Source organism: Lissotriton vulgaris, chromosome 5 (assembly GCF_964263255.1).
Source record: "Lissotriton vulgaris chromosome 5, aLisVul1.2, whole genome shotgun sequence".
Classification (NCBI taxonomy): domain Eukaryota; kingdom Metazoa; phylum Chordata; class Amphibia; order Caudata; family Salamandridae; genus Lissotriton; species Lissotriton vulgaris.
The window spans coordinates 1,709,645,477-1,709,657,798 of record NC_141693.1 but is presented as its reverse complement, the minus strand read 5'-3'; the positions used below and the strand labels follow the sequence as shown (position 1 = coordinate 1,709,657,798).

Below are 12,322 nucleotides of genomic sequence, written 5' to 3'. Positions count from 1 at the left end.
ACACACACACTCCAGAAAGGGGAGGAGAGCATCCTTTGTACACATTAAACATTTCTTTGATTCCATGAAGTGTTACTGGTCATTGGGGTCTGGGCTCATTGTCAAGGATATGGTGAGACTATTAAGGTTGGCACTGTGGGCCAGAGAATCTTAGAGCGGAAGACTTAAAGCTTTGAACCTTTATGAGGTGTATTTCAGTGGAAGCTGGCAGCCAGGTGTGATCCCTGCTTACTTCTCCTGTGTTGGAGGTTAGTTAGATTAGAGCCACTCCTGCTGTAACAGGCTGTCCTTTTGACAAAAGAAGGAAAGAAGAGAGAGCACCTTAAAGGCACTTCCACAACTAAAATTTCAAAGGATCAGGCACTAAATCACAAATATGTCTGGATTTGAACTAAAAAAGTGGGAGCCTGAGTCCCACACATTATTCAACATCACTGTTCATGTGGAGAATGAAGGTTGCCAAGACTTTGACATACTGCTACCAGGACTGGGGACCTAGGTCTGTCAGTCTCCCTTCTGCGTGACAAATTATCACCCAGGGAGCCAAGAACACTTGCCCTGTACTTGGAGCACCAGCCTCCTGGCTACCTGTCAAGACCAGTATTCCATGTGAGGAGTAGGAAAGAGTCTGGAGGGAGCGAGGCCCAGCTATGATGCTGGCAAGTGGATCCTGGTGAGCAGAGTGTGAGGCACTTGGTGCAATTGGGACTGGTGTTGCTAGAGAGCTGTCCGGGTTGTGGCGGGAGTCTGTAACCCTTGTCTGGTCTATCTTGAGGTTGTAAACCATTGCCTGGTGCCTGAGACTGCATTGGGGCCTTCACCCATGCCTGTATGCCAGTGGGGGACCAATGGGACTTTTGGTGCCTTCGCCGCTTGCCACTGAATCTGCTGGGGCTATCGCCCATTGCAACTGAGACTCTTTGGGCCGTCGCCTGTGTCCGTGCCCCACATACGCCATAGAGGGGCCTGTAGGATTGTGGGATTTACAAAAAGGGGGTGGTGATGGACAGAGTGTCTGAGTTAAACAGACCACTCTTACCCAGTCCAAAGTGTAAGAATTGGCTTTTGTAGTTTGGTTTGCCCTGTTCCCATCATGCACTGGGACAGGAACAGACTAATTTGCATACAGCCAGGTTCTGAAACTGGGATGGTGCAGTGAGCTAAAAAACGGTGTTGGATCTAGCCCTGATCTCTTGACTGGGTGAGAGCTTTCTGCTTAATTCAGAGACTCTGTCCCTCACCACCCCTTGTTGTAAATATGTAGGATTGTGGGGGCTGTCGCTTAGTGCATTCCACCTAGTTGAGGCGATTACCCATGCCTGTGACCCCATATGCCAGAAAAAGGGCTACTAGGACCGTTGTTGCTGTAGTCCATGTCGGAGAAGTCTCTATAACTAGCAAAGGGACACAGAAGCAAGGTTAGAAGCTGCCATGCAGCATTGCCACTGCTCCACCAACTTACCACCCGGAGTTGCAAAAAAGAAGAACCTATTGTATCCGAAAGTTGTCACCGAAGTGCAGGAAGACATGCCCCATCTCCCAAACTCTTCTGAAGGCTACAGTTGGGTAAGACTCGAGTAGTGGCGCAGGCTCTTTTGGAGACGTGTATGAGCTTGGTGGATTAGTGCCTGAATAGCTGAAGCTTTCAAGGCTAAAGCCAGACTTTGACCAGCACCTAAGAGTTCATCTCCAGAGTTCTGGCAGTGTGGAGGGGAGGACACATCTCGCCAGTGAAAACCTAATGTAGTATATTGGGGGGAAATTGCAAGGAATGTGGAAAAATGTGCAGAAATTAGTGCACATACAGCGATTTTCTAGGTAGTTGCCCATTCCAAAGGGAAACTCTCTAAATAGTGTTTCTAATAATTACTGCATGATACGACATGTACTTTCTCTATCTATATTTTAATCAAACATGTGCCCCTAATGGGTGAGATTTTAACTTCGATTGGCTTCTTTTTGGGAAGGATGTCTACTTGAAGTAGTTCAAAAGCTCAATCTTTTTGCCTATATGGGGCCATATATATGAAGCTCAAATGGGTTCGCAAACGCCGCAATTCGCAGAATTTCGGCGTTTGCGAACTCATTTTCGCTAAATGGTATGTATGATAGGATTTTGGTGCCAAATAAGGAATCGCAAATTTTGCGATTCCTTATTTTGCGATTGCATTTAAGGAATCGCAAATTTTGCGATTCCTTAAATGCAATGTATTAAGCAAAAAAAATTGCAAATTGACCTTAAGGAATCGCAATTTACCACCAACTTCAAGTTCCTTTTTTTGCATTTTTCAAAGTGCACTGTGAAGCACATACATGTCCTTAGGTAATGTGTGTGCACCACATGTGCACCCATGCTGATTTCAGGGGTGCAACAGGGTGTCCTTTGGACACCCCTGCACCCTTGAAATTATTCTCAATTTTTGATTCTCAAATTGAGAATCGCAAATTGAGAATAACTTCCCTTTCATTCCTATGGGCCTCCTGGCCCATAGAAATGAATGGGAAAGTATTTCATAATTGCGATTCGCAATTTGGCAATCGCAATTATGGAATTTTAAGAAATCGCAAAAAAATGCGATTTTCTACATACATACCAATTTGCGAATCTCAAATAGCGATTTCTTAAAAATCGCTATTTGAGATTCGCAAATGAGTACCTTCATACATATGGCCCTTAGTGCTTAGTCTCTTTCAACAGATTAGAATTTGGGTTTAATTCATTTTAAGCCATTGGCTCTCTACTTTGCGATTAACTCCTAGGAATAAAAATAGACACCACTCACTTTTTTCTATTGTCAATATCTTTCTCTATGGATAATGTTTTTATAGGCAGTAGTAGAGTGTATTCTTCACACCTGTTGAAAGTTAAAATTTTTAAGGAAGTTTAGAGACCTGGGCTCATTAGTTCTGCATACTGTATAATGTGTCAGTCAATGACCCGGCAACCACAAGCATTAAGATCTACTGCCTTTAAATGCTTTCTCTGTTTCTGTCTCTCTTCTCTTTCTTTTATAGTTTCCCTCTGTGGACAGTGTAGCTGAGCCATCATCATTGACAAATGAATTAAAATAGCCCACGATTTCTGTGCACAATTCCTATCTTGAAAAACTCCCCTCCTATCTCTCACCTCTTTCTTTAAGTGTCACCGTGGATCAGTTTTGTGTATTTATCATATTGATGTGTTTTGTGATCTTCTTTTTCCTCCCAACGCTTCCACCCTCTATTACAGGTCCCAGCGGCACCAATATTATAATCGGCTCCATTGCTGGCGCCGTCCTTGTGGCTGCAATTGTCCTTGGGGGTACAGGATGGGGTTTCAAGTAAGAAAACCGCATGCATCCTTATACCGTTTCATTATCCAAGTGGCTCATGCATATTCTGTGGATTGGAGGGTTGGGCATGGTGGATTTTGCTGTGTGTTGAAACCTTAAGACATACCTGTGGTCCGTTCTGTTTGGTCAAAGGATTTCACACTTGAGATGTTGCATTGGGTAATTCTAGGTGCAGCTTTGCATGACTGCATGGGCGTGTGTAGGGAACACAGTATCTTCATACAATTTTTGTGTAATAATGTAAATTGCCCTTGAATTCTGTTATGAACTCTTAATTTGTATGATTTTTTATCTTTGCGATGCATTGGACTCATTGGAGAGCAGCCAATGCCTGCTTAGGTCTGTAAGAAACTCCAAAATACTGGTTCTCCATTTAATGATCTCACTATATATAGTAACCTCTTAGACTGAAATCAGGGGGCTAGTAAAGACCACTTGTATGGCATGTGTCTCTGCCCCCTTGGTGGTATAAAGAAGTCCAGTGGTCTAAATTTAGTTAATCTTATGCTCAGAGGTTAGAGTTCCCAACTCAATACAGTGTGCCACCAAGCACATGCTGTGTCAACAAGAATGAGGTAAGTATTGTGTGTTTCTGTGTTTAAGGTAGCTAAAATGAAATAGAGAAGTCTGCATGTGGTGCTGATAAATAGAAAATATTCTTTTTACAAAAATACACTTCAACTAGTGTACCTATAGCAGGTTAGGAAAGCCTGAAAAGATTCTAGTTGACTTTGTTTCTGGTACTTTTTAACTATGGGTCTCATTACTTCCCAGTGAAATTCACATCATAATACTGTTTAGCAATTGGTTTGTAAACTTTCAAATAAACAGCTGGATCATTTGTAAATCAATGATTTTGGGTACGAGCTGAAAGATGTCACAGGCAATCCTTGGTGTTACATTTTACTTCTAAGGTTCCTAGGGATGAGGTGCACTGTTGTGTTTGTTCATTTTCTTAAATATAATTCACAGGCGCTCCACTAAGAGTTCTGTATTGATAGAATCCTTCATCTCAACATTGACTCAAGTAAAGGATGAGAAGCTTTTGTGTGTTCTTTCAGAGCAGGTTTTCCTTCCCCACCCCATATTTCCATGACTAACATATCCACTTCCTCTATCAACCTTGGAAGTCCAATTCTGCAGTAGCCCTTCAAATTTTATCTTATTTGTTTCTGGGGGCATTATAGAATTTAGGTTTGAGCTGCAACAGTCCTCCTGTTTAAATTTAAATAGTAAGTGGGACATCCACCCCTGGCATGCTTAACTGATTCCTACCTTAATTATCTGATTGATATTGCCCCAAATCGTCATCTCTGTTGCCCAATACCTTCACATAGAATATATCTTCCTTCTGATATTTACCATGTTTGCTACCTATTTAAATAAACTCATTTATAAACTACACACTACCTACCCAGCACCTTGACATTTACACAATACATCCATGATATAGTGCGGTTATTGTCTAACTCTTCAACTCCACTATCCACTGACAATTACCAGATGGTTCCACCTTCTTTTGTATTTAGCTGAGCTTTGCCATTTTGCACATTTCAGTGCTGGTTTTCCTCATTTAGTCTCCATATTCACAGTAATGGGCCTGCTGATAATTGAAGGATTGTACAGAGAGCCTGTATCAATACTAGTTGATATTGGCTCAGTCCCCCAGGCAGTGGGCTGAGCCTCTGACTCACTCCTAGGGCCAGATTCATCAATACACCGTTTTGCGATTCCCTAATTGCGAATCATTGTGATTCGTAATTAGGAAATCGCAAAACGGCATGCATGAAAGTGTTTTGAACACTTTCTGCGATTCTTAGGGGATCGCAAATGATCTACCTTGTGAACATTAATGAGGTCGGTCACAATTTGTGACCCCCTAGGAATCACAAAAATCACAGGGATGGTGGGCTGTTGGGGTCAGCAGACTACCATGTCCGTGATTGCTTTTAAATAAAGTACTTTGTTTTTGGAAAGCAGCTTTACAAAAATAAACATTTTAAGTTTTCCTTCCATTTTTTTAAGAGCAGGCAGTGGTCCGTAGGACCACTGCCTGCTCTTAAAAAATGCTTTTGCAAACATTCACAAAGGAGAAGGGGTCCCTTAGGGGCCCCTTCCAATTTGCAAATGGGTTACCACCCACTTGAAGCTGGGAGTAAAATGCAAATGTTTTGCAACCGCATATCAGTCACAAAACATTTCTACATACCAATGTGATTCGGTATTAGGAAGGGGCCTCCTAAACACGCCCCTTCCTAATAGAGAACCTCAAACCCATTCTGCGATTCGGTAGCAGGTTATCAAATCGCAAAATAGGGTTTGCTGCATCTGAAAAGCATTTTTTGCATTAGCAAACGGTTCGATTCTGTGAATCGGCCCCTTTGAGAAGACGAAAATGCTTGATGCATGTGCCCATTAGTTCCTGGGGGTATACCATGTGATCTCAGCTGTAGTATGCCTTTGTGGATACCTGCTTAAAATGGTCCTGCTGAATGCTTACTGCATAGGTTGCTGCTTAGATTAATCACATTTCCTCATTTTAATTAGGCATGACGTCCTACTCACCGGGCATAGTCCTGTAATGTTCTTTTGACACATGACTGATTGTAACATATTCTGGTGCATTTTAGGTGTGATTTTGAGTTCCATTTCATCATCTCTTCCTGCACTCAAGAAACCTTTTCCCACTGCTACTGTGTAGTGTACAGTCCTTGTAGCTGCTCTCATAGCGCCCTCCTATTAACTACTGCCCCTAAACATCCATCCAACTTCCTTCCCTATGATGCCCCTCTTTGTTTATCCAATGAACTGTCCTACCACTTGTCTCCTGTACTTTCATCTCAACTGTGGACCTGTCTCCTTCCTTCAGCAGTCCCTATTCTCCTGCTGCCCCTTCTACTCCTCCATCTCAACAGCATCCTTGTACTGAGTCCTCAATCCTGCTTCCCATCTGCACTCTTCTCTCAGCACTGTTGTCTGGACTTGTGTACCAATATACCACTTTCTCAGCACTGGTCGTCTGGCTCCACTGCTTTCACAACATGACTTCTCTGTCAGCATTAGTATCCCTATCACAGTCCTTTTGGGATCCTAGCATTCCTGTCCTTAAGCTCCAGACTGCTGAGACTCCTACTTTATTCCATCAGCACTGTTTTTCTGGCACTACTTCTGTATTTTTCTGCCAGTGCTGTTGTTTTCACAGGACTCTTCTTCCTATACTGTAGATTCTCCTGCCTACTGGTCCCAACATTGTTGCCCACCTGCATTCCTATCCAGCATGGCTACACCCCTCATTTCCCTTTTGCCACTGTTGAACCCCCTTGATTCCTCTTTCTGTCACTGCTCCCTTTTGACTCTTCTCCCATTTGTGTTGTCCCTTACGCATTCTTCCTAGCATTTCTGATTTCTCTTCATTCTGTTTTGCCCATTTATTCTGATCCGCAAGAGCACAAACCAGCAAATAGAGAGACCAGCAGGCATGTGTTCTGATGTAGAGTGGCCTGTTTGAAGAGGCTGCATACATTACATTGCACGTGGGTTTCCAGCCTCACCAATAGGTGGGATTAGATATAGAGATCCTGGGACTTGCTGCATTTCTCTTTCTCCCACAAGGATCTTTTGATTGTTTCAATAATCTTCCTTGCTCCCATCCCTCACCGAGTTAAACCACCCTCAGATTCTGCATTTGCCATTCCTTAATCGGACAATCACAATGGGAAATGTCTTCTTCACTGACTTGTGCAGACTTCCGGTCTTCTTCATCTGATGAGTTCTCTCCGCTGAAACATTTCAGATATGTTCCGATTCTGGAACAGCATCAGGTCACCAGGCCACATGCCATATGAGATGATTTCTTACCTGTATTCCTAGTTCTCTCTCAGGGGAATCTCCATCGAAATCATAAGCACTGAATAATCTCTCCCAGAGCAGTGGGGCCCCCGGAGCAGTTCTTTCAAAGTCACATCCACTTTGCCTTATTTCGGAAAAGCCAGGAAGCAATTGTGAAATTTTTTTAATTTTGCAGCCTTAAAACAGGCTATACTGCCAATCTTAATGCATTACTTTAAAAACTAGAAGGAAAAAGGGGTCAAACTCTTGAATGCCACTTAAGTCAAATGAAAAGTGACCTTTTAAAAACATCTTTCTCAAACGCTTTTTACTTCTTTTTTACATAGGAGATAGGATAATATATAGCAATGTAGTTATATAGGCTGCAACATTGGGAACGATACGAATAGGATACTTTGCCTCTAAGGGCCTCTTGATGTTTAGTGTCCCAATATCCCTTATAGGTGGCAGTTTACTTGGTTGTTTATGACAAGTGAAATACAGTATAGAATTATTTGTACTTTTATCTCTTCATCTGGGGAGAAGGGAGGGTGGCATAGATTAGCAAACACATCCTGAAGAAATCCACGGGGGAGGAGATAAAAAATGAATAGCACAGCCAGGCAAATAAATTCCTCAGGGAGACTTGTCCTACTTGAGCATCAACATTAGCATCCGAATCAAGGCAATAATGTCTTGTAAATGTGAGAACTGATCTCCAAGTTTCAGCTTTGCAAATCTCGGCAAGTGGGATGTTTCTAAGTAACACAGCAGTAGCTGTCTTGCTTCTGGTGGAATGGGCTGTAGGTTTACCAAGCAAGGTTTTGTTAGGTTCTGATAACAAAGGAGTATGCAGGAGACAATCCATCTAGACAGGGATTGTTCCGAAGTGGCAAGTCCAGTCTGTTAAGGACCACAGTTTACACAAAGTTGTTTTGACTTTCTTAAAGACATTGTTTTATCAAGATAGAACTTCAAATCCTTCCAAACATCGAGAGTATAGTGAGGGGGAAGAAGGATTCAGAAAACATTTAGGCCATGTAATAGTCTGATTGACATGGAAATTCGAGACTATTTTGTGAAGGAAGTTAGGATTGGTCCTCATACCTACCTACCCTGTTGCTATGGAACATTATGTATGGTTCATGTGAACATAGGGCTGTATCTCACTAATCATACAAACAAACCAATGGATACCAAGAAGGAAGCTTTACACAATAAGTGCTGGAGAGAAGCCTTATGAATGAGTTCAATGGGAGGATCCATAAGGCAAAAAAAGCATAATATTAAACTCCCATGGAGGAGAAGGTCTCTTGAGAGGAGGGAGTATCTTTTTAACGCCTTAACTACAGGCAATCTGAAAAAGAACATTTGTGAAAGACATTTTCAACAAGCTGCTATTGCTGCAAGAATTGCAGTTTTTCTTTAGCCAGATGGAGGAGGTATGGAAGAACAACCTCTTCTTAACAACGAAGAAGATTGAAATTATTTTGACAACACCAGATGCAGAATTTCTTCCACTTCAAAAAAGAAGACGTTCTAGAGAATTTTCTTTTAACTTCCCTCGGCACATCCATGTATTCCTGAGGAAGGTTTATGTGACCATATTGTATGCGATCAGAAGCCATGCAGCCAAGTTTAGCGAGTGAAGGATCATCTCTCCTTGCTCTGCCATGAAAGCTTAGCTCTCTTGACCAAGGGAGCCATAGAGAGGGTGCCGACACCAGAAGAAGGTGGTGGCTGTTATTTCTGCTAATTTCCCAAGAAGGACGCAGGCTTTGCTCCTATTCTAGACCTGCGCCCTCTCAATTTCTTCCTCAAGATGAAGTTCAAAATGCTCATGCTCGCTCAAGGCCTGTCTGCCATGAACCCAGGAGACTGACTGGTAGCATTAGACTTGCAGGATGCATAATTTCACATTCTTGTCCTGCCTGCCCACATGCGTTAACTGCAGTTCATGGTGGGCCACGAGCACTTTCAGTTCTCTGTACCTCCTTTTGGCTTTACCAGCTCCCCTCGGGTGTTCACTAATGTGATGGCAGTAGTTGCAGCTCATCTGCAGAGACTAGAAGTGCCAGTCTTCCCCTATCTGGACAACTGTCTTTTGAAGGTGGGCTCGTCCCAGGCAGTCCCAGAATCCAGACTGCGGCGAACCTCCTGCATCCGCTGGGGTTCACTATCAGCGTGCCAAAGTCACACCTGACTGCCTTTCAGATGCTCCCTTTCATCAGAGCTGTACTGGACATTGTTGCAGTTTCAGGACTATCCTCCCGAACTGCGAGTCAAGGATATTCGGGCTATGATACCAATGTTTCAGCCTCTATCCTGTGTTATGGTGAGACTGACTGTGGCTGCTGGGACTCATGGCCACTTGCATCCTGATTTTGACATATGCCCATTGGCATACGAAGGCTGCGCAGTGGGACCTGTAGTTCCAGTGTGTGCAGCATCAGTGGAATCTCTTTGACATGGTCCAGATTTCAGAGGGATCTGTAAAATATATGCAGTGGTGGTTAACGAAATGCGATTGGGTCAGCGGCAGACCCCTCATCCTTCCTAAACCATATCTAATTGTGGTGACTGATGCGTTCTTGTGTGTCGATTTAGATTCTGTATATAGATTTCCAGAGTTATGCCCTTATATAAGTACTGTTCACATTGCCCATATTTAGGCATAGAACTAATACATTGCCCCCCCTCTTAGGAGAGAGTGTCTCCAAGCACAACCGTGGGGTGACCAAGCGGTCTTATTCCATAATTATGAAGTTCGACAATAGTTCATTCCAAACACATAAGAGTGTTATTCCAACTTTCGCAGTTTATTAAACGCATTGTAAGTTCATGGCTTAAAGACAAATCAATGGGTAGTTGGAGTTCAACATGTCTTGATCAATAATGTATGCATAGTCACAACAAATCCCGATGCATTTCGGGCCCCGCCCTTCCTCAGGGGATTACTTGAAGTGAGACTACGCACGGACTCCGCGGAGTTCCGAGCCGGCAGCAGAAATCCAGCCCTCATTTAGGCATTCTCCATGCTCATCAAATACAGGCATGGCCACCTACATCCGTCACAACGAGTTCTTGGAAAACCAGACTTGTAAGCCTTTAGGACTTCCCCTTGCTTGGATATTGATTTCTCCAAGAACTCATTTATTATGCATGAAAATCTATTCCTTAGGGGTTCTTATGCCCGACTTTTATGTCAATACTGGCATTATTGAACACCTTTAAGATATAAATGTACCTTCACTTGCCATGGCGACTCACGGTCCACGGTTCGGCTGCCTACTTGCACAACGCGGCTCGCCACGTCAAGTTCGGAAGGAAGTCAAGTCCCCACCTGATGCACTGACCAGACGCTGTCATCCTCCTCGTAGAGAATCCAGCTCCAGTGTTTCTGACTCCCCTTGCGGGGAGATCGAGACCCGGAAAGAGATTCCAACCGCACTCATTCTAAGGTATGGAGCGGACTAGAACCTAGAGGGACTTTTAGCAAATCTTGGCAACTATAGCTAAACTAGACTATAGCTAAACATTCTGTCTTACGATTGTAGCAGTTTGTATCTCTTCCATGAGAAATAAGACTGTTCAATAAACCCTTTTTATTGAAATGTCCATCTACATATTTCTGTCTAAACTCTGTAGAAACAAAGCATGCACGATTGACTGGGTGAAACGGTTATCTATTGTTTCCACGAATCTGAGATTGTTCCGATTCTAAGGGAAACAAAGTTGTCATGTTTATGCGGTTGTCAGAAACGAATCCCTTCTTGTTCATTCGAATAGTTTCTAGTGACCTCTGAGTTAGCTGGCACACACAAGTAATTAAGTTTATTGTACTCGATAGAGACATACTGACCTCAGTCCTATGTTAAAACTATAGTTTATATTATTCCAATGTGCAGAGCCTATCAGGGATATAGGAACTACACTACAGCATCACTACTGGAGTGGGTCAGCCATCTTGGAGAGGTAGAGGTCTCCAGCGGAATCCAGACTCCACATCAACCTGTTGGAGTACCGGGCAATCAGGCTAGCATTAAAAGTCTTTCTGTTCTCCATCAAGGGAAGGCTTGTACAGGTGTTCACGGACAACACCCCTGTCATGTGGTACTGCAAAAAACAGGGTGAGATGGTGTCATGGCCCCTTTCTCAAGAAGCTCTGCGTCTCTTGACATGCCTTGACAGTTGGGGCATATCCACGGTGGTTTAACATCTAGCGGGCTCTCTGAACTCCAGGGCAGACAAACTCAGTCAAAGACGCCTAGCGGGTCACAATTGGCTTGTGATGCAAGTCTCTTTCAGCATTGGGGAGCGCCTTGGTCAGATCTGTTAGCCAATGGGTAGAATGTAAAATGTTCTGCTCACTGGAGTTTCCAAGGCAGCTCTAGCTAATCTCAAGTGGAATCCAGTCCCCCTGTACAACTTTCGGGCCATACCACTCCTGCCCAGAGTTCTCAAAAAGATCGGGAACGACTGGGCCCAAATTATTCTTGTGGCTGTAGGCTGGGCTCCGAGAATTTGGTATCCCTAGCTGTTGAGCACGGCCATCGGTCCTCCGATCAGGCTGCCCCTTTCTGAGGATCTTCTATCGCAGCATTAGGGGAGGGTTCTCTGCCCGAACTTGTCAATGCTCCTTCCTAATGTGTGGAGATTGAGCAGTGGCCGTTGGCAGCTTTTAACTTTCAGGACGAACTCTGAAATGTTATCTTGGCAACCAGGCGTTCCTCCAACAAGACTATATTTGCCGGCTGTTGGGGCAAGTTTGTGCCATGGCGTGCAAAGAAACAGGGTGATCCTATTTCTCCTCCCCTCTCTCAGGTCCTTCTCTTTATCCTTTTTATCTTGTCCAGCAGACTTTTGCTCTGGGCACCTTAAATTGCTATCTTTCTACCATTTTAGTCTATTTGTGGTTGCCAGATCAGCCATCCGTCTTCAAATCCCCTGTTGTGAATAGGTCTTGAAAGATTTACAACATGTTTCCTCCTTCACCCTTCATCATGCCTCTGTGGGACCTTAATCTATTCCTACTGTATCTGATGTGCACTCCCTTTGATCCATTGCACAACTGTTCTCTCAGGCGCCTTACCATAAAGACGCCTTCCTGGTGACAATACCATCTGCCCGGAGAGTCAGTGAGCTTCAGGCTTTGTCATCCA

The 12,322-nt window shown here is 43.6% G+C and overlaps 1 protein-coding gene across 1 annotated transcript in view; it reads left to right on the top strand.

Annotated features, from left to right (window-relative positions):
- Positions 1–3,324, top strand: part of ADAM11 (ADAM metallopeptidase domain 11) — a 336,142-nt gene extending 332,818 nt beyond the window's left edge. The window contains exon 25 of the mRNA XM_086919835.1: positions 3,230–3,324. Coding sequence (XP_086775961.1) covers positions 3,230–3,324 — 95 coding nt within the window. The remainder of the gene's footprint in view (positions 1–3,229) is intronic.
- The last annotated feature ends 8,998 nt before the right edge of the window (positions 3,325–12,322 follow it).